At 44.3% G+C, this 23,484-nt stretch overlaps 1 protein-coding gene across 2 annotated transcripts in view; it reads right to left on the bottom strand.

Annotated features, from left to right (window-relative positions):
* LOC308280809 (uncharacterized protein) overlaps positions 1-23,484 on the bottom strand; it is a 28,737-nt gene that overhangs the window by 2,128 nt on the left and 3,125 nt on the right. For both annotated transcript variants that reach the window (XM_080755125.1, XM_080755126.1), the window contains 15 exons: positions 18,005-18,232; positions 14,399-14,415; positions 13,803-13,833; positions 10,922-11,155; positions 7,310-10,705; positions 6,784-6,988; positions 5,547-5,800; positions 4,318-4,573; positions 3,814-4,055; positions 2,659-2,703; positions 2,074-2,127; positions 1,597-1,650; positions 1,123-1,146; positions 817-843; positions 655-678 (listed from right to left, as the gene is read on the bottom strand). In XM_080755125.1, coding sequence (XP_080611251.1) covers positions 655-678; positions 817-843; positions 1,123-1,146; positions 1,597-1,650; positions 2,074-2,127; positions 2,659-2,703; positions 3,814-4,055; positions 4,318-4,573; positions 5,547-5,800; positions 6,784-6,935 — 1,132 coding nt within the window. In that variant the 5' untranslated portion in view covers positions 6,936-6,988; positions 7,310-10,705; positions 10,922-11,155; ... (1 more) ...; positions 14,399-14,415; positions 18,005-18,232. The remainder of the gene's footprint in view (positions 1-654; positions 679-816; positions 844-1,122; positions 1,147-1,596; positions 1,651-2,073; positions 2,128-2,658; positions 2,704-3,813; positions 4,056-4,317; positions 4,574-5,546; positions 5,801-6,783; positions 6,989-7,309; positions 10,706-10,921; positions 11,156-13,802; positions 13,834-14,398; positions 14,416-18,004; positions 18,233-23,484) is intronic.

Genomic DNA, 23,484 nt, shown 5'->3' with positions numbered 1-23,484 from the left:
TCAGTTTTCACAGCACATAGTGTAAATGCAGTTCGTTCAATACCGGTAGTGTCATGACAGTGCTTACATGTGATATTTCAGTTCTATGAACAAACAGTTGTTCTATAAACAAAATGCTTTATGAAAACAATGCTAGCGCATTCGAGATTTGCTGTGTGGTGGAGAGTTAGTGTGTATGTGTCAGTTGAGGCTGGCTCGAGATTGTCTGCCCCATGTCTTGTGTAATGTTTGTGTGTCTAGTCCAGAGTAAATGTTTGTGTGTCTAGTCCAGAGTACATCAAAGGAGCAGATGCACCTGGCAAGAGATGATGGGGAATACCCAATCATCTTATTAGAGGGCCCATTATTATGACGTCCCGATAGTCTGACAAAATAATGTTAGGCTAGGTTGAGAATTAGGCTTGTGGTGGTCGGATCTGCACTGGTTTTAATGTTGCATAGATAAATGAGGGCCTTGTGTCTCTGATCTTTCTGAAAGCCATGTAGTCTCTCTGTGTCTCTCAAAAACTTTTGGAATGATATAAATGTTGGTACTGACACAATTTCCCCTCACAGCCAGTAGCATGCATGCTTAGAATCTTGGGGGGTAACAAGTGAATGTGTGCTTGTGTGTAAATGCAGACACAAAGAAACTGATTGTGTGTGAATGCTTACTTTGGAAACGCAGCATTGGTAGGCCTGGTTGTGGAGAAAAAAAGATTCATATATGAAAATGTCATGACCACATGCAGGTATCGCATGCATGCACGTGCACACACGCGCGTGCGCATTAATAATGTGTAACATATGTGAATGTGAATTCTGTGAGGAACTCACCCTTGGCCTTGCCGATTGGGTTTGTTACTGTGAAGGAACACACAACATACAAATAAAGTTATTGCAGTAAGAGCACGCAAACAAACTAATGGGAGTGGCTCCATTTAGAGAGAGGAGAGAGAGAGAGAGAGAGAGAGAGAGAGAGAGAGAGAGAGTGTGTGTGTGTGTGTGTGTGTGTGTGTGTGTGTGTGTGTGTGTGTGTGTGTGTGTGTGTGTGTGTGTGTGTGTGTGTGTGTGTGTGTGTGTGTGTGTGTGTGTGTGTGTGTGTGCGTGCGCGCGCGTGCATGATGATGTGTGAATGCTCACCTTTCAGTTTCTTCAGTGTGAGACCTGGTTGTTGTGGAGAAGAACAGAGTCATGTGATAAAAGGTCAGGAGAAACAAGCATTTACACCCCTCTAGTGTACAGGTATAAGCATAAAGATAAAGTCTGCACAATTATTGTATTAAGGTCATACATAATACTTTATTGTCCCAGAGGGATAGGGTTTTTCACAGTCTGTTCGGCATGAAAATACTGTACATAAGGAACAATAGCATACCACACAATGTACATTAAAGACAATACAATGCCTGTGTGGACTTTACTTTTATCTTTACGCAGAAAAATGTCATGTAAACACACACTAACGCACACAGTCTACTTTTTTCCATATTTCCCCCCATTGTCTCCTAAATTGTTATGGTTTTCATCTAGTGAGGGGGGGTAACTCTATACCCCCCAGACACCAACCCGCTATCTGTGTCTTCCACAGTTAAAAAGAAATGGAGAAACACTTACCTTTCCTTTTGTCAATGCCGCTATCAGTCAGTAACGGTGGGTCACTCTCATGATCTGCAGAGGCAGGAGAAACAAGCATTTACACCCCACTAGTGTACAGGTATAAGCATAAAGATAAAGTCTGCACAATTATTGTATTAAGGTCATACATAATACTTTATTGTCCCAGAGGGATAGGGTTTTTCACAGTCTGTTCGGCATGAAAATACTGTACATAAGGAACAATAGCATACTGTACCACACAATGTACATTAAAGACAATACAATGCCTGTGTGGACTTTACTTTTATCTTTACGCAGAAAATGTTCATGTAAACACACACTAACGCACACAGTCTACTTTTTTCCATATTTCCTCCCATTGTCTCCTAAATTGTTATGGTTTTCATCTAGTGAGGGGGGGTAACTCTATACCCCCCAGACACCAACCCGCTATCTGTGTCTTCCACAGTTAAAAAGAAATGGAGAAACACTTACCTTTCCTTTTGTCAATGCCGCTATCAGTCAGTAACGGTGGGTCACTCTCATGATCTGCAGAGGCAAAAAAAGAGTTTAATCCATTTAGTTTAGTTTACTTTTTGAAGGTTATTGTAAACTAATTTAAAACCTGACAGTGTTGTATCTCTACACCACCTCAATAGTTTGTCATAGTTTGTCATAACATTGGCACACTGAAGTGTGTGAGAGAGGGTTTTGGTTTAAAATAAAATAAAGATGTACAGTATTACATTTTCAATTAAATTAAGTTAAGTCAGATAACTCACAAATAGATTGAAGCAATATTGTATTAGAATAGGTATGCAAGTGTGGATGTACATTTTATCTTAGCATTCAGGCTCTGCTACAATTTTCTCCCTGCTCAGCACAATTTTACGCAAGCATGCACACACACAGTCTTGCTTTCTGCATTTTCCCTCATCATCCATGTACCATTTGAATGGTTGTCAACACCCCCAAGTTCACCTTGTTTGGAGTGTTGTAGGCCTACCTCTACACCACCCAGACACCACCACAACAATCTGTCTTTCATAGTTGACGATAAAGAAATGCAGAAACACTCACCTTTCTCTTTCTCGCTCACAGGCAGCGGGTTTACACTCTCAAGACCTGCAGAGGAGAATAAAAGACAAATCACAGCTCATCTTAAAGACCTCCCGACCATTTAATCCATGATTTTCTTTTCTTTCTTTGTTCTTTCTCTGTTTAGGAGGACATTTCACTGCACTATTCACTGCCCACAAAGTACATCTGCTTTCAATATTTCCCCATGTTATCAGTCCACTAGTTCAGCCGGTGATCTGCATTTCTTTTAGGACAACAACTGCTCAATTCTCTATCAAATTCAGAGGACCTCACTTTTGGAATAACATACCGCTTCATATTAGAGACTGTACCAGCCTTACCTCTTTCAAGAAACAATCATTGCAGCTTTTATTATCAAACATAATGTAAGTAGCTCATATTAACCACTCTGCTGTTTATAATTTATTCTCTGTGTGTGTGTGTGTGTGTGTGTGTGTGTGTGTGTGTGTGTGTGTGTGTGTGTGTGTGTGTGTGTGTGTGTGTGTCTGTGTGTGTGTGTGTGTGTGTGTGTGTGTGTGTGTGTGTGTGTGTGTGTGTGTGTGTGCGTCCTCGTTTATATTACCATGTGAGGACCAGATGTCCTCACAAGTATAGTAGAATTGGAAAAAATAGACAATGTGAGGACCGATAGTAGGTCCTAATAAGGATTAGGGTTAGGGTTAGGGTTAGGGTTAGGGGTTAGGTTTAGGGATAGAGGTTAGGGTAAGGCCACAGGACTTGCATAACATTTTATGGAAGTCTATGTAATGTCCTAAGTAGGTAGCAAAAAGGAGTATGTGTGTGTGTGTGTGTGTGTGTGTGTGTGTGTGTGTGTGTGTGTGTGTGTGTGTGTGTGTGTGTGTGTGTGTGTGTGTGTGTGTGTGTTTCACATTTAAAAAATGTGCAAATAAACTAATCTACTCAATATAAACTTTCAATTAAAAAAAATTCAAGTCAGCCTAATGACTGCGCTATACAGAGCCACTTTTTGTTATGGCCAATAAATCTTGAACCATAGGTCACACAACAAAAGAAAAAGAAAGAAAATCCCTTGAACTGCCCAAACAATTTCACGCCAATTTCCACCAGATTACATTTTTGGCCACTTTGATTTTTTTTCTTCTTAAAATAGCTAAACATCTCTCTTCACTGTACCTTTGGGGATCAGATCATTCTTGTTGATCTTCTTTAGGACATTCTTCACAATCTCAGATCCTTTACTGCCGTAGGTCTTCACGATCAGATTGGCAGTGTCCGTCCTGTCAGTGTTCTCCAGAAGGCTCTTTGGGAGCGGCTGGAGACCTTCAAGGTTATCAGACTGTTGAAGACATGACTTGAAGCGCTTAAACGCATCTTCGTCTAGCTTTTTCAGAGTGTCAATGATCCATGGTGGATGTCTGGAACAAACAAAGGGTGTTACAGCTTCATTCGCTTGATGCTTGTGGTGTCTGGATAATGACAACTTGGTATTATTCTTATAGATCCTGCAGTGTAAACAGTATAATTATTTGTCTAAAACCTTACGACTGCCCACATGTAGCGTAGTGTTTTGTGTTTTGTGTGCGTGCGTGCGTGTGTGCGTGCGTGCGTGCGTGCGTGCGTGCGTGCTTCCGTGTGTGCTACAATGTTTGACCTAAAGTTAATTAAAAAGAGAATTACTTCAGATCATCAAGAAGGAACTCCTCATGTTCCAGGAGACCGCTGTAGAAAATGTCTTTGGCTCTTCTGGAATCCAGGAGTGTATAGAGTTCCACCATCTTCTCCATAGTGGTGGGCTTAGACATCACATTACTGTAGCCCTCAGGGGTAATGACACCCTCAGCAAGAAGCATATCCAGGATGGGATAAATCATCTTCACTCTCTTAACCAGGTCAGCCTGATATTGGGTCACAAAGTGTTGTTGTGGCTGAGACTCTGTGGATAGAACATATTTAAACATGTTTTTGAACATTCAATGTTTCAAAAAGGAAAGCTATTGCACTCCTCAAGATAGTGTGTTTTGTTTTTGGGGTTTGGAGTTAGGCCAGGTTTTCCCAACATGCAGTTGGGTGACACCTTGAAACAAAGATCACTTGTCGAACAAATTTCTAGCTAACTCCCACATATAACATCACTGAATCAACCTTGCACACCACAATGTGATGCATTGTGAGCTTGTAAATCATCTATTTTTGCAATTCAGTGTGTGTTGGTGTGTGTGTGTGTGTGTGTGTGTGTGGGGGGGGGGGGGGGGGGGGGGGGGTCTATCTACTAATGTAGGCTATTGCCTGCTAGTCCTACCCCTAATTGCTCCCGGTGAGCAGGTTGGTGCTTTGCATGGTTTTCTCCACTATGGGTATATGAGTGGTTGTGTGAAAGGGTGAATGTAATGCACTTTGTAACGTGCCCTGGATATATAAATGCACCATTTACTCTAACTAGCCTACAGCCCCTTGGTGTGAAGCAGACAGCAGTTGGGACTGGGAGTGCGCTGCTTGTTGACGCCCATTTGTGATGTAAATCGCATCACAGGACAGCCGCCTACAGGCCAAAATTTGGGAAAATATTTTAAACATTTGGGGATTATGAGAAGTAGATACACATCTGAAGGTGATAAAGTTGATGTTGGGCAAGGTACATGCGTTATTGATTTTTGTATTATGTTTTTTAGACAATTGAACAACTGCTGAACGTGGAGTTACAGATGGAAACACAAACACACTATTTGTTGGGGCGATTCTAATTAGGTTGTGGGATAGATAGAAATTATGAATTGCACATCACCTTCAGGGTGATAAACACCCCTCCGCAATCACACTGTCAGGGTTTATTTCTCAATAATGACCCGCTTCTCATTGATTATCCCTTGCTTAACTTCTAAACATATTCTGACCTCTCTTCACCATACCTTCTGGAGTTGATTCATCTGGAAGTATCTCTTGTTTGATCTTCTCCAAAACATTGGTTATTATGTTCTGATCTTCCTCGCTGTGGTAGGTCTGCATGATCAGATGGGCAGTTTCCATCCTGTCAGTGTTCTCCAGAAGACTCTCTGGCAGCGGCTCGAGACCTTCAAGCTTTTCAGGATTTTGAAGATACAACTTGAAGATCTGAAACTTCCTGTCATTCAGGTCCTTCAGAGATGTCCAACAAGGTGGATTTCTGGTACAAAGAGAGAATATTTGTGTTAAAAAGGTGTCACATGCCAATTATTAACCCCTGAATAAGGACCACTGGGTATTATTGCGTAGGTCGCAGTTAGCTATGAAAAACGTCACATCTTGTCCATACGTCCGTGAGTCAGTAACGCCTCAATGTCTATAGCTGCTGACCTGTTTGTTGACATGTGACATCACCTCATCAAAGATCAAGCCCTGGAGACGATGTTCACCTAGATCTCCATATATCCCCTTAACGCAGAGTGGTCCAAATTTGGCACATAGCGTTTAATGGACAAATATAGGCGAGGGGGAAAAGGAAGGCTGTCAATGCCTAGTGGCTAATTTTTGGCACATCTCAAGGTAGGCCTGGAAGCAATTTGGCGCCATCAAGTATTTCGGAGAAAGAATTACATGCATTTGAAAAAACATGAAGGTGAGAAAACAGCATAATCATATTATCCATATTATGGATGTAGTCTCCCAGTGTGTGATTCACTGCTCAATTCTGGGGTAAGTTGTGCTCAAAAATACACACCACCTACTGTAACTAGTTGACCGAACTAGAGATATATTGAAGTAGATTACATCTGACTTCACAAATTGTCAGAGATATTTGGCAATGTCTGTGTGTGCCAAATTTGGCACACTAGGCAACTAAAAAAATAACATGCTTTTAGGCATCTAAGACACACATAACATAGTAATAGACTATGTACAATGGGTGTGCAGCGTAATTGTGAAATACTTTTTTTTTTTTAAGTGTGCTGACCAGAACAAAAAATCGCATGCTAAATGCAACTTCTAAATGTAATTTTAAGAATCCAATTTTAAGAATTAGGAATACGCTGGAATTAAAGTGTAGAAATACAAAGAGAAGATAAAGGATGGACGGACGGACGGACGGACGGACGGACGGACTGCAAAACACTGAAAGCATTGTGGTCTGAAAGATACATACAAAAACTGAATTCAAAAGAAAATTACTTCTGATTATCGAGAAGAAACTTCTCATGGTCCTCAAGAACTTTGTGGAAAATGTCTTTGGCTAATCTGGAATACAGGATTTCATAGAGTTTCCTCATCTTCTGCACAGTGACCTCATCAGTAGAAAGCTGATCCAGGATGTTACTGACCATCTTCTCTCCTCTATCCAGGTCAAGCTGGTTGACAACGTGACTTGGACCTGTGGCTGAAACATTGAAACACACGTTTCTGGATATAGAGTATGTTTTAAAATGGAAAGACTTTGCACACCTCAGTTACTGGAATACATGGTCCGGCCGGCCGGCAGACCACATCGTCGCACTAATTTCTCTATAACTCGGCCATAACCAAATAAGGAGGCATATATCTCTCTCTATCACACATGCACGTACGCGTGCACACACACACACACACACACACACACACACACACACACACACACACACACACACACACACACACACACACACACACACACACCACTGACTATTTCAAAGTAATTTCATCCATAAAATAGAAGACTCACCTGAAGACTCCACAGTCTGGGTGGATGGATTCAACAATGGAACCAATTCTGAAACAAGAGGTTTGGAAGGAGAACACTTGAGGGCTCTATTTTGATTGTCTTAAGTACCAACTCTTATGCCTTAACTTGAAGGACTGTCCATACTGTCTCTGACCACTAAATCTTTCATTGGAAAGGTCCGGTTCAACTACAAAATGACATCACTCGCATATTCTGAAGGCATTACCCCGAATTAGAGTTCGGAAAGCTGCACGTCGGAAAGTCGGAAATCTCTGACGAAAGGTTTGGTGGTTGGAGACAGTATGGACAGGCCTTTAAGTTAAGGCATAAGAAACTTAAGACAATCAAAATACAGTCCTTAATGTTTGACTAAAATCATGTGTATTGCTTTGCACTTGCATGTGTGTATTTGTCACAAACATGACATCCGAGTGATGTAATGTCTGATCATACAGACGCACGCACGCACGGACAACGCGGGTTATCAAAATTGGACCTGTGCTGGACTCTGATTTCTAGTAGGAAAGAGATTTTCATGGCAATCCGACACTTTGCATTCATGATTTCTGACATTTTGTGCAAAAAGGGCACAAAATGGAATATGACAAATCTGACAGATACCTTGTGATTAAATGACCATAAACAAAACAGTGTACTAATTTGCTTGAGCTTTGGACAAAATAGTAATATATAAAAATAAAAAAAAGTTTAGCAAAAATTGGCCTCATGGTAGCGCTATAACAGTACGATTAAAACATTAAATAATAATCAAACGGACGGACGCGAGCGAAAACATGGCCCTCATTTATCAACGTGGTGCAGATCAAAATTTGGGTGTACACCGAAATTTAGGGAAGTCTCGACATTTATCATTTCAACTTGACTTTGACGTTGGCGTAGGGTAGGATCAAATCTCACGTCAAGTCCAGAGGTGGTGTATGATTCATCCTACACCACTTTGTTCCATTGTAGACGTGCGGAGCAGCATTGTCTAACTATTTGACAGGCAATGGACACATGTATCCACTCGAAAATGTATATCCAACACAATAATAAATAATCCTGTGAAAATATAACATTTTATAAAAGTATATTATAGCCAGCTACATCATGGACATGCACGCCGATTTTATTTCCAAGTTACAATGACAAGCAATCAAAATCTAGCAACATGGAAGCAATCTACTGTTAAGTGCTTTAACAGTCTATATTTTAAGATTGCAGACCTGGCTCAGAACAAGCACATTATAGCCTATGAACGCATGCGAGAGCATTTTCGGGACCAGCGCGGCGGCTGTGATCTACCGTGAGGCGTGAGCCTGAGCCTCCAATTTATAGTGACGCGAGTCCTTTTAAATATGGATAAAACCCGAAGCTCCAAACCTGGCTGTGCCCAGCCCCGCGCACGCACGCTGCGGATGATTTATTTGGGGGTCCACGGCTGCACCTGGGAGAAGACCAGCCCGCGCAGGAACGGTACATGATCGCTAGTTCAAGCACTCAAAACGTTCATTGCGCTCGTCGCCGAAATTGGGTTAAATTAATATCCAAAACATAACCGTGGGGTCTCTCAATTTATACAGTAGATACTGTACACTATGCTGGAGTTAATGATGAAACCCGACGTGGCGAGCCTTGAGATCATGGCCATGGGGAATTATGATTGCTTGTAACCAAATGAACGCGCTCTGTCTGCGCACGCACGGCACGGGTAGGCAATGGTTTAAATTAATATCCAAAAGTATTCATGGCAGTGACTTGTGTCATTCATGTCGGCTGCGGTGCTATAGCCTCCTTGTCAAAGATTGTACCTTTGGTTAATCCCACGTTTTCCACTGTCAAAGACTGCTGTGTAAACCAAAATGCTGCTGTTCCAAGTAGCCTAGTTGCGTGTGTAGGTGTGTGCGTGCGTGCGTGCATGTGTGCGTGGTCTGTGTGGGACGCGGACATGGCTTTTCTTTGGTTGTTAGGTCGTATTCGGGTTGTTCTGGTCGTAAAATCGGGGCGTTTCGAGAATAATTAAGGGCGTGTTATTTAAATTTCAGCCTGCGCATTTATCAACGCTGGGATCAAATGTACGCCAGGTGTGTCTGTTTAGGAAGCATTGATAAATGCCGTGCACACGTTGCCCTACGCAAAATTTGGTGAAAAAAATAGACCATTTTTTACACTCCATTGATAAATGAGGGCAGTCTCCAGGCTGGCGGAGACAATAGGGAATGTAAGCAAGGACGGCTATGGCAGTCCAATCCGGTAACTGGTAATGGATCAGTACTCGATAGATGAACCTGCTTGCCGTCTCAGCCCCTCCTACTCCTACTTTTCCACGTAGTGTCTCTACAACGTCACGAACATGTGCTGCATAAACACGTCACCATGTGAACCAAAGCGTTCGGTAAAAGGGTGGGAACCTGTCACAGACGAATGTTTGCCTAACAATTTTGACTGCTACAGAGTTTGCGTCATAGCAGCTGTACTTCCGCCTAGTGGAGCCGTCCTGAAAACCGTCCTTCCTTAAATTCCCTTGTGACAGATACAGTGCAGTACTTGATTACATGCAGTGGATCTCAGTAAGTAAAGTATATCATACTTACCTAAATCCTGAGGGTCAGTGTCAGGCATATCTATAGAGACTATAGGGGGAAAAGGTTTCAGGTATGTTTCAAATAATGTTGCAGAAAACTCAACATTTGTTTTGGTTGTCGTACAAAAGTAGTGAAAATAGTATGACCTCTTCTTCATCTGAAACAATGACATTTAGAATTATGTTATCATACTTGCGCAGGCTATAAGTCATGTACACACACAGTCAAAAGTTACACGTATGCACTATGCATATATTAATATATTAGGGGTGGATTGGGCATCTAGCATGCCCGGTGGGCCGACTATAAAACTGGGCCTGTGGACCCAAAAAAACCAAACATTTTAGGATAGTTAGTAATTTTTGGGTTGGGCGGCCACTAAGTGGAGGGCCAATCCTTCAGTAGCACCGGCCCACAGAGCAGAGAGACGTTGCATGATTGGCCCACTGGCTTATCTATCATCTGAATACTGGCCTAGTAGCCCAATCACTGTGGCCCAGGAGTCCCAGCCAAACATTTAACAGCTGATACAAGCCCACAACGCTTGTAGATCTTCTAGGTTCGATTCGCGCCGGTTATGGTGGGCCGGTCTGGGCCAAGATGCCAGGGCCGAATTTATGTCCCAGTTCGGCCCTGGCTGATCGTATTCTGAATCCCACACTCACACACACACACACACACACACACACACACACACACACACACACACACACACACACACACATACACACACACACACACACACACACACACACACACACACACACACACACACACACACACTTACCTGCTGCCTTGTCTTCCTGTTTACCTGGTGAGGATGTAAAATGAGAGGATGATCACTATTTTGTTCCACACACACGCACACATGCACACACAGAGGAACAGGTGGGGGGATTATATCTCCTCACATGCCTTGGACTGCCTTAGGAGTCTATAGGACTGCTGCTATACATTATTTTAAGGTTATGGTAAGGTTAAAGTTGTGTGCTGGAAAATGGCATTTAGTAGCTACATGTGATCTTACCAAGTAGGTATGGTTGGTGATGTTTAAGAGCACTGTAAAATGCTGCTCTGACATTTGTTCCTCCTGGTTGTAGTATCTGTCTATACAGGATCCACATCTGGACCATGCTTGTCTCCTCCTCTTGAATCTCATCATAGATCTCAGAATGGACCATGGATTCTAGAGTGTATAGTATATCCATGACTTTTGAAACATTCTTTATCAAATGTTCCCTGTTCTCCACCACGAAAAGTGCTGTTTGGAGCAGAGAAGAAAAAAGGAGTTATGGAGATAAATGCATCACAGACAATTCCGCTATCTGCATCTCTACAGATCCATCTAAAAGAATTGAATATTGTGTAAAAAAGCACTGGACTTCAAGCAATTCTGACTTCCGAACGTCGACATTTCTGTATTATATAATCATTGTTTTGAGTGTTTTTTTTAAATATTGTAATAGTTTGACATGGAATTTAGATGTTTATGCCATAGAAATTCAAAATTAAAACTGTCTCTGCATACACTATATATGAAACACAAGAATACACACTTTTTTTATTTTTTTTATCTGTATACTGTATCCCAACATGTATAGTAGTGTAAGAACTGGTACATTTATAATTTTGGAGAAAGATATTGAGGACGGCCCATGGACATGGTTTGGCCCGAATTTGTCCTGCACATAGGCTACCCCTGTCATTACATGTTATGAAGTGTAGGCCTACACAGGATGGCAACACAATGTTGAATTTTGGAAAATCAGATTTTAATATTTCATATTCAATCCATGTATAATTATTTTTATTCATTTATTGTTAATTTACAGACAATATAAAAGCTAATACTACTGTACAGTAACTGGCCATTGATTTATAGTTTTTTAATTGTTTGTTAATTTACTGTGTAAAGGAGCTCTTCTCTACTTCTCTGGCTCTCTGTCACACGAATGGCGCTAGTACCTCTAGTTTGAGCAAGACCTGGTGACTCATAATACCCTCCTAATATGTGAGCTTGCCGTGTTTTTCATTTATTTGTATTTTTTATATAATATAATTTGTTTTCCATTTTCCCAAAGAATTATTACAAATAAAAAAACACGACCAGCTCACGTATTAGGAGGGTATTATGAGTCACCAGAAAAAGATAATGGTTGTTTTTAATGAATCTATCATGGTTAAAATGGAGTTTGAAGTTACAATGGGTGTGTATGGGGAGGGGTCCTGGAGGAGGAGGGCCTGATAACATTTAATTAAAATCTGTTGGGTGTTCATAAAAGCCTGATTAGACGATAAAATGACCAAAAGTTTTTTTTTAAAGTGAAGTAAGCAATTTACCCCGAGTGAGAGGACATTATGCTCTCATAATGTCCTGAGTGCGGGTGTTATCGGACGAGGCGCAGCCGAGTCCGATAACACCCGCACTCAGGACATTATGAGAGCATAATGTCCGACCCCGAGTGGTAAATAGCTTTTCTACCACTTTTTCCCGTATACATGAAAGAAAACACATAGTTGTAACTTGCAAGGATCTTAAGTTACAATCATTATTGCCTATAAAACTTCCGCGACGACAGCAAATAGTTCCACAAACAACATCTTCTACTCACCACCAGATGACGCCAACTCCATGCAGAGAAAGATGTCTAGCATACAGCTAAGCTAACGTCAGTTAGAAGGACCGTTCCGGCCGTAAATAGAGGCTGTTCGCTTCCAGAAAGGCATAGGTTCAGAGAAAAGGGGCTTTAAAGTTGGCGGATTGCATTGGATCCAAATAAATCGGCGACGATAGTACGCACGTTAGTAAACATAGGACCGCTGCGACCTTCATTTGTTGGTTGGGGGAAAGTCCCCGGATGTACACTGAGGCGCATTGATCTCGGACACACAACTTTGCGGCAGTGGTCCTCTCATAACCTCCGGAATTTAGCCAATCAGAATCCAGTATTTGAACACGTGACTCGAAAAAGTGGTAGAAATGTCTTTAACCTCTTTAACCTCAGGGAAATTAAACCTGAAATAAACCTTATTAATATCCTTCGCCTCAGTAAAATATGCCTAACCCTAACCGTATTCCTAACCTTAAAATAAAAGTATTATCTAAATAAACAGAATAGTCAAAATAATCTTCTCCAGGACAGTAGTCCTAATTCACTTTTGAGCAGTTTTGGGCATCCATAAAGTGTGTGAAATTAATTAAAAGAAGGGTGTGGGGAGAGCTTGTTTGTGTTGCATGTTTTACTAATGGACTCTAAGTATGTGAACTGAAAAAAATGATGAGGTCCCACCCCCACATGCTCTATGTGTCTGTGTGTGCACACACACACACACACACACACACACACAGAGATGTGTGTGTGTGTGTGTGTGTGTGTGTGTGTGTGTGTGTGTGTGTGTGTGTGTGTGTGTGTGTGTGTGTGTGTGTGTGTGTGTGTGTGTGTGTGTGTGTATGTGCGTGCGCGCGCGTGCGCCGTGCGTGCGTGCATGTGTGCAGACAGACAGACACTCCAAGTACGTACTGTAACATTCCGCAGCACAGAAATACGTTCTTCGCTGCATGTAGACATCTTGCTAAAGTACTATATATTGTTTATTGCGGGAGTATGCAGGATTTTGCAGGGCCGGCTGTTTTTATTTTGCCCGTCCGTTCCCGACCGCAAGTATTTAAATAGCGCCCGCTCCGCAAGATTTTGCATTGGGTCCTGCTCCCGATGCAGGGCTCTACCCTGGGTTACGAAAAGACCCGCCCCCCCTGCCTCTGATTGGCCTACCTAGCACACGCTGGGCCTATCGAACTTCCGTTTCTCTGGCGGAAGCTTCCCGCCCGCGATACAGACAGCCCGAAGCTGGAAAAGGCATCTTACCTTTTTATGTCTATGGTACCAACGAGGACAGAAAAAGCTCACCTTTTTCTTCTGGATTCAGGTTATCAGCATCCTGTTGAATATAGTCATTCATATCATACCTGATTCATTGATTAATTGAATGACTGACTGATTTTGGCCCATATACGATTACTGATAAATAGCATGGTCGAATTGACATTGCAGCTGTATTTACAGTAAATAGGATTCTGGTTCCAGTTGCATAATTGCATCAGAAAACAACGATTGAATCTGCAGCCTTCATTATCACAAAATCAGCTTCACATTCAAACATAATAACATAACATATTAGTTAAAACTGATATATTTTTTAATATTGGCCAATAGTGCCAATACTAATATGATGCCTGATATATTGTGCAACCCTAGCACAACTGTAAAGTACAGATTTAGGATCAGATTACCTTGAAGCTGTGATGATATGCAAAAAAAAAGATAAATCATCTCTTTGGCTAATATTGTTGATGACGTCACAGTGTGCCTCTACTCGGTTTGCGTGTAATGGCAAATTGATTGTACATTATTTATCTATACATCATAAAGAGGCTAAGTATGGTAAAAAAAAAAGGAAAAAAATGAAAATACAATAATTATCATAAAACTGTGATAACTCTTACCATGGTCGGTGGATTCTCTGTCATGATGTGGTTATATGACATATAAGGGGAAAAAACAAAGAAGTGTAAAAGATAATTCAAGGTAAACTCAATAAAAAACTGAGAAATAATAACCTGAGTAAAATGTGCTGCATTAGGAGGTAAATGGGAGACACCGGTAAGACCGGAAGAAGACAGTTGTTGCTGCAAAGTTGTCACGATATATTATAACGTTGTCAGCAGTCGAAATGTCCGTCCGAGATATAAGGCTGAAGTGGTTAATGTATGTTTTGTAATAATAATTAAAAATAGGATCTCCATTAATCAAGGCTTCCTGAGCTATGTAATTGATAGAAAATAAATAAGTAAATTGTCTTTTAACCATTCCTTATGGAGCGCACGTTGCCTCGTTATATCTACGCTCTTCAATGATATAATTATGCACCTGGGCACATTGAAACAGGCACTGGCTGCAGACAGCAGGCATAAAAGTAACTAGCATAGCTAATGGATGTGTGGGGGAGAAGGTGTTAGAACGTGTGTAGCCCCCCAGAGAATGAAATTGCAGGAGAAAAAGGTTCAATTTGATCGAATTGAATTTAGCTTGTTGACTAAGTGCCACTATACGAGTGTTAATAGATACATTTCAGCATCTATTAATTATTCTATGGACCACACCTCCTGTACCTGTACCCATACCTATACCTAGTGGGGTTTAACCCCATACGGTACATTGTACAAGTAAGTTAAATGTATATTAGACACTTAACATTGTAGGACAATTGTAGGACAATGTCATACCTGTGTCATTTATTATTAAGTGTGCCTGCCATGCAATGGCAAAACACTTATTGTAATCTGCCATACTTAACTCTTTTACCGCTATGTACGTTAGTTAACGTTCGCCCCATTCTGGCGAGGTATTGTTGCTAATATGAACGCTCGTATCAATGCTCATGAGAAAGATGAGGGATCAGACCAGAACTACTCGGGAGGACCTGGCCAATGACCTGAAGAGAGCTGGGACCACAGTCTGAAAGATTACCTTGATTAAGATACCGTATTGAGGGGAGGATTGATGGGGTCATGTATTCTTAATGCGCTCACTGCAGGATTTTAATCAATGGCAGCAACGCAGCGTAGTATCTTACAAATGGTATGGTAATCTTTCAGACTGTGGTCCCAGCTCTCTTCAGGTCATTGGCCAGGTCCTCCCGAGTGGTCTGATCCCTCATCTGTCTCATTATCATTGATACCCCACAAGGTGAGATCTTGCATGGAGCCCCAGACAGAGGGAGCTTGATAGACATCTTGAGCTTCTTCCATGCTCCAATAATTGAGTACCTGAGACAAATAACAGTCTAATGCTGCATTCACACTGCAGATATATAGTTGAACGTTTAGCTTGCTTGGTCAATGTTATCTCAATGGAAACCAGCTTTAAAGCTTCCAAACCTTCGTTCTGTGTGTGTCCTGTATCTTTAAAGCTGGTTTCCATTGAGATAACATTGACCAAGCAAGCAAAACGTTCAACTATATATCTGTAGTGTGAATGCAGCATAAGTCTGGATTTTAAAATTTTGGATAAAGACATTTTTTTGATTTACCAGACTGTAAACCACAAACTAGACGTTTTTAATTTCTTAAAGTCTTAATGCACTCCCCCCTCATTTTGTTGAGTTTTTACTTAACTCATATATATTAGGAATTACTAGTAAGACACCTGAGGGTGGAATGCGACCTCAGGGTGACATGACTATCTGGCCAACCACAGCGTTTCTCTGACGATTCTAGTTGTTATCATTCTGGGGGGAGTTTGTTCATGTTTTTGTGAGGGTATCAACCCTAGGAGACACGGAGAGAACATGCAAACTCCACACAGAAAGGCCCTATCGCCAACCCCACCTAGGGTGTGAGCGATAGGGCCTAAACATGGAGATGTGGAGAACACTATATATGGAGATAGTCCAGTCCATCATGTCATATGGGACTACCGTAATAGACAGTAGCCATTGTTAGGCCGGAGTCAATGGCTGTCTGTCTGACTGTCTGTACAGGAAGTGATGTCACATGACATACTTTTTATGCCCATATATGAGTCATTCTGTACCACATCTCCATGTTTAGGCCAAACAGGTTCGCTCCATTTCTCCGAGTATAGGTCAAAATGACCAACGTCGAGCTTGACAAGGAGGATACCGCACATTGTACCTCATCCACCCTTTCTTCTCTCTCCTTTTGGTATCTTTATCCTCCTCCTCCTTTTTTTCTTTTTTATTCTTCTCTTTTTTTCACAGCCGCCCCCATATTTACTTTAGAAAATATATATTAAATTCTAAGAACGTTTCGAGTACCAGTTTGATACAAGAGCGAATAAGCGCTACACTTCTGGAATCCTGTGTGTCGACTTAAAGTCGGATCCAGGCCTAATAACTTTATCTAGCCGCCCCCGTTGCCACCTCCTTTTCTTTTCTGAGACACATTGTACCTCATCCACCCTTTCTTCTCTCTCCTTTTGGTATCTTTATCCTCCTCCTCCTTTTTTTGTCTTTCTTAGTCTTGTGTATCCTTCTCTTTTGGCTACTGTCTATGACGGTAGTCCCATATGACATGATGGACTGGACTATCTCCATATATAGTGTTATCCACATTTCGTGTAGCCGCCCCGTACAGGAAGTGATGTGACAACTCGCTGACATCACACTGACATCACAGAGGTTACGGAAGGAAGGAAGGAAGGAAGGAAGGAAGGACACTCAAGTGACACGGTTTTTCAGAGTATATGCGACCTTCGGTCGCAATAAGACATAATACTTATGGAAAGTGGAAAAACAGTATATCTCCATCAGTTTGTGGAACAACAGTATAAGTCCATGCAAACAATATTCAGCAGAGAAAGGGAGCAGATAACATTAAAACCGACAATTAAACAAAATGAGGGGGGATTGCATTAACAATTTAACAGATTAAAAATGACTAGTTTGTGGTTTACAGTCTGGTAAATCCAAAAATATATATATTTAAAAAAAAAATCTAATATGGACTTATACTGTTATTCGTCTCAGGTACTCATTGTGCCTACATTTGTTGCTTTCTCACTAAGCTGCTAATTGTCCTGTAGCCCATCGCAGCCTTTGTGCAGGTCTACCAATTTTTTCCCTGGGTCCTTAGACAGCTCTTTGGTCTTGCCCTAGTGGAAATGTTAGAGTCTGATTGATTGAGTGGGTGAACAGGGGCCTTTTGTACAGGCAACAACGTAAAACATGGGTCAATAGGATGAATTAATACAGGTAATGAGTGTAGAATAGGAGGAATATTTGACAGTTCTGTGAGAGCCGGAATTCTTGCTGATTGGTAGGCGTATCCAATACATTATTATTAGGGTAACAATAATAAGTATAATAAATAATACATTATTATTATTATTATTATTACCCTTAACAATTTGGATACATTTTTTATACGAACACCATATACTTCGCTGAAATGTAGGTACTGTTTGAAGGTATGACAAAATAGGTACTATGTTTGTCTAAAAAAATATGTATGTACCTGTATATTGTATTGTTAACATGGTTAACATTAACAATTCTAAACATTAGCATAAAGCATTACATGTGATCTTACCAAGCCACTCCAACAGATGGGGTTCATGTTTTTTAAGGGCTCTGTAAAATGATTCCATGTTGTTTTCCATCGCTGTATACAGAGTCCTCATTTGGTTCCTTCTTGTCCTCTCAGCTTCAATCTTGGTACAGAGCTCTGGTTTGATCCTGTTCCGTAGACTGTCTAGTATAGCCATGACTCTGGAAACATGTTGAATCAACTTTGCCCTGTTCTTCATCACAAATTGTGCTGTTGGCAAGAGATAAAGAGAGTGGTCGAAATAAATGCAGTACAGAAAATTAAGCTCTTTGCATCTCTACATCCTCACATACAGTAAATAGCAGGGCTGTCACGATATGCCTAATCCACGATTCAATTCAACTTTTGATTCTTAGGTCACGACTCGATTTTTGATACGATATACGGTCAAACAAAGGCACCAGCCAACAAGGCGCCAGCCAACAACCTACTCACTGGTTTCCAGGCTTGCCAACATTCCTGAATTCGGCAGGAGTCTCCTAAATTTTGACCCCATAGTACATAGTACGTAAGTTATGTCTATAACTATGGATCTATGAGACCGAAGGATGACCGTCACTACGGTCATTACAATGAATGATGCCCTCATCTTCTACCTATTAACGAGACCAAATACCAACAAAGTCATGCCCACATGACCCGGGGAGGCGGTCTCACCTTTAACAATGCCGGGTGAGAGCGTCTCCGCCTCCAGCCTCGAACGCCTCAGAACGTTCCGAGCGACAGGAGATAGTGACGGTCATCCTTCGGTCTCATAGATCCATAGTTATAGACATAACTTACGATCTATTTCGACCTCACTCTGACCGTCACTACGGTCATTACAATGGATGACTTATATCAACCGGGTCGCGAGGAACAGGGGAACCAACCCCATTATCAACCCGCTGGGCAGCTGCAAGCAACACTGTGGAACCCAACGACATCTGGGATGCCACGTTGAGCCTGTAAAACCTTGCAAAGGTGCAGGGTGCAGTCCAAGAGGCTGCTGCACAAATCTCTGCCATCGAAACTCCTTTAAGAGACGCCCAGGAAGTGGCCATGCCCCTTGTTTGGTGAGCCACCACCTTCCCAGGGACCGGCTGGCCTAGACTAACATAGGCCGCAGAGATCGTATCCACAAGCCAATGTGACAGCCGTTGTTTGGACAAAGGAAGACCCACATTCTTCCCGCCATAACAGACAAACAGCTGTGTGCCAGTGCCCCGTAAGGCCTGTGTGCGGTCCACATAAGCACGCAACGCTCGAACTGGACACAAAGTGGAAAGGCCCTCCGTACCATCAGGGTGAAATGCCGCTAGCTCCAGCACCTGGTTCACTGTCTGTGGAGTAATCACCTTGGGCAAAAAGGCCGGGTTAGGCTGCAGCGAAACCCCTGTGTCCTCAGCCTTCCACCTCATACAATCTGGACTGACTGACAGAGCCTGCAGCTCACCAACGCGCTTAGCAGAGGAGAGAGCCAAGAGAAACGCAGTCTTACGAGACAGGGATCTCAGATCAGACTGATCCAAAGGCTCATAAGGGGCTCTAGTCAAGGACTGCAGCACCAGAGGGAGATCCCAAGGGGCAGCCCTCAACTCTCGTCCGGGACGTAACCTGCGGACACCTTTCAAAAATTCCTTGACAGAGTCATGCCTACCAATTGGTAGCCCATCCACTTCATCATGACGGAGGGAAATCGCAGTGGAATACACCCTGATGGTGCTTCCTGCCCTGCCAGCATCCAAGAGGGACTGGAGGAAACGCAGGACATGGGAAATACTGCAGGTGATGGGACTCACCTGATTGGCCAAACACCAGGAAGAGAAACACTTCCACTTGTGGTCGTAATTGGCACGGGTGGATGGAGCCCTGGCATTACGCATAGTGTCAAGAACAGCCTCATCTAGACCCTGAGAGAGGGGCTCAGGAGAGGCCAGGCCCAGAGCTGCAGAGTCAGCGGCTTGGGGTGCCAAATCTGACCCTCTGCCTGGGACAAGAGGTCTTTCCTGGCTGGTAGAGGCCATGGGGATCCCTGGACCAGCCGAAGAAGATCTGGGAACCAGTGTCTCCCTGGCCACCGGGGTGCAATCAACAGAACCCTGTAGCAACCCAGTCTCACCCGATGTAACACCTGAGGGATCAGGGGCAGTGGAGGAAAAGCGTACAACAAGCCGTCCAGCCACTCTTTTGCCAGAGCATCCAGGCCCAAAGGCCCCCCTGCCCTGCCAGGGAGAACCACAGCTCGCAGTGAGCATTCTCCTGACTGGCAAATAGGTCGGCTCGGGCCTTCCCGAAGTGGGCCCACAACTGAGACACCACCTGCGGGTGAAGTCTCCGCTCCCCGGGAAGAGGGGCAGCTCTGGACAGCAGGTCCGCTGCTCTGTTCACTACCCCTGGCACATAAATGGCCCTGAGTGAAGTCAGGCGAGGCGCTGCCCACAACAAAAGCTCCTGAGCCACCTGTAGGCAACGAAGTGACTTCGTGCCCCCTTGGTGATTGATATGATAGACCGCTGAAGTGTTGTCTGTCCTCACCAACACATGCTTGCCGCGGACAAAGGGGAGGAGAGCCCTGAGGGCAAGGTGAACCGCCCTCAGTTCCAACACGTTGATATGGTCGGACGTCCATGGAGGTGACCACAGACCTCTCGCCGTCCTGCCCTCCCATACAGCTCCCCAGCCTGTCAGGGAGGCATCCGTCGTCACCACGGTCCTCCTGAAGGGGAGGCTCTGTAGTGGGACTCCGTGTGCCAGCATACGCCCGTCCTTCCATGGACGTAGAGCACGTAGGCAAGCCCTGGTGACCATCAGTTTTACATGCCTGTCCCGCTTGGGATCGAGGCGGAATGCATTCAGCCACCTCTGGAGAGGTCGGGCCTTGAGAAGGCCGAGTGGAATAACGGCTGTGGCGGATGCTATCATCCCCAACAGCCGCTGGACCAGAACCATCTCGACACACCTGCTGAGATGGAAATAACGTAGAAGTGCCTGGATGCGCGAAACCCTCTCTGGGGACAGAGAGACCACCATGGTCACGGAATTTAGAGACAGCCCGAGAAAACCTGTCTGCTGCCTGGGTTCGAGGTTGCTTTTCTTCAAATTCACTCTGAAGCCCAAAGCCTGAACATGCAACATCAACTTCTCTGTGTCTGCGACAACCTGGCTGCGTGACGGTGCGACAATCAGCCAATTGTCGAGGTAAGGGAGGACCTTCAGACCGGACAGTTGAAGAGGGTACAGAGCGGCCGCCACCACCCTCGTGAACACTCGCGGTGACAGCGACAGACCAAATGGAAGCACCCTGAACTGGTACGCTTGCCCTTGAAAAGCAAAGCGGAGGAAATGCCTGTGGCCCTCCCAGATGCGGACGTGAAAATACGCGTCCTTCAGGTCGAGAGTGGCGAACCACTCTCCCTGCCCGATGGCCTGAAGTATCTGTTTTGTCTGTAGCATCTTGAAAGGCAGAACTTTCATGTATCGATTTAAACCCCTGAGATCCAGGACGGGATGATACCCGCCGTCCTTTTTTGGCACCAGAAAATATGCTGAGTAAAACCCTGCTAGCTGATCGGTTGAACTCACCTTTGTTATTGCGCCCTTCTGCAGCATGCAGGGTGGACACTTCTTCGGCCAGTATCTGTGCTTGGACAGGGTCCTTGACCAAAGTCATTCGGACCCTTAAAAAGGGGGGGGGACGCCGTCGAAACTGAAGTTTGTAGCCCCCGGAAACTGTATCCAGCACCCAGGGGTCTACCCAGCTGTCCAAGCTAAGCCGGGAGAGCCGTTCGACGGCCGGCCCCAGACCTTCACGTTGAGCCCCCCTGGCGCCCCTTGCCCCTGTGGGGGCGACGCCCTCTGGACTCACCTCGCGAAACACCCCGTGACTGCGACCCTTGTTGCTGGCGAGTTTGCTGCCGAGCAGCCGTACTGGAGGCCTGAAACGCCCCATCCTCGTACCTGCCACGCCCCCAGGCCCCTTGACGAGGCCATGAGGCCTGACGTGTATGTTGTGAAACCTCAGGTCAAAGTCTGGTGGACACGTGCCGGCGAAAGGTCCGCTGCACATTCTGCCGTGTCTGAAAAGAACGTTCAGCTCTATCCAGGGCATCCTGAGAGCCTGGATTGAACACATGGCCTGCCACAACTGGCATATTAAGCAGTGTCTTCCTAATGTTTTTAGGGAGAGATGGCATCTGGGCCAGCCAGACTTGACGACGAGTCATCACGCATGATGCCATAACAGCCCCAATGTCCCTTGTGAGCTGCGAATGGACTGATAGAGCAGTTTCTATCAGGTTCCTGGTGTCCTGGTCCGCCTCACCGCCAGCCAACTTGCGCAAAGCAGCCAAGAGGATGGACAAAGTATTCCCAGAGCGAGCTGCACGGGTAGCTGAGTTATAGGTGCGACACACCAGACGATCAGTCTTGTCGCACTCTTGACTGGGGCAACGTGGGTCGGCAGTGACCTTGTCAGGGCCAAGCGCAGTCAGCGCAGCCATCTCCTGTTCAACCGGTGGCATGTCTCCCATGCCGGATTCCTGAGAATAAGGCATTTTTGCCAGGCCCCTACAACCAGCATTAAACAATGACATACTGGTAGGGTTCGCCCAACCCATCATCAGCATCTGTGGGTACTTGTCTGCTTCCGGAACAGCAAGAGATGCGCGAGCCTGGGACACTCCATCCCAGACACCCCCTGGATTAGTGGGGCCTGGGTCTGCAGGACGCATACCGACTATTTTTGCAGCCGTCAAAACGTTTGACACCATCGCCTGATTAGCAGACACGTCCGGAGTGGACATTGTCTCGTCCCTGTGCACCGCAGACCTGGTGCTGCCTGTGACTGAAGCCTGATCAGAATGGGGACCGCTACCAGTAAGTGATCCACCAGCATAAATGGAGATGGCATCAGGATCATCCTCTGGGTAAAGTGCCCCCCTGGAGGGAGATGCCTGCGAGGACGCTGTCCCATGTGACACCACGGTTGAGTGCTCAGCCTCAAACCTTCCCATTCGCTCAGAAAGGGACTGAATAGCAGCTAAAATCTGCCTCTGAGTGCACTCCTCCGAGTCTTCCACCTCTGTGGAGTGAGCAGTACGCTTGGAAGGCACAGGCTCACAAGACTTCCCATGGCGCCGATCAGGTGAGCACCGTCGATGGCGTTTTCGGGAATGCCTGTCAGAATGCCCACGCACTGGCTCCTGACCAGGAGGCACTGACTTCCCCCCCAGGCCAGCACGCCGAACCCTCTCAGCATAAGGCAAGTCGCATGCTGCATCACATGGATCATCAACATCCTGCAACAAATGAGCATGGCCAAACAAGTGGGACACTCTCTGTGGCCATCACGGGGGTCCATAGTGGCCTGACAAAAACGACAGACCGGAGGAGCCATAGTGGTCCAATATCCAATAACAACCTGCTTACAGTACGCGCACGCACCAGAGGTACAGACAGACAAAAACCCCACTAGCTGCGAA

Source organism: Nannobrachium achirus, assembly GCF_963921795.1.
Source record: "Nannobrachium achirus genome assembly, contig: SCAFFOLD_231, whole genome shotgun sequence".
NCBI lineage: Eukaryota > Metazoa > Chordata > Actinopteri > Myctophiformes > Myctophidae > Nannobrachium > Nannobrachium achirus.
This window is presented reverse-complemented; position numbering and strand designations above follow the sequence as displayed.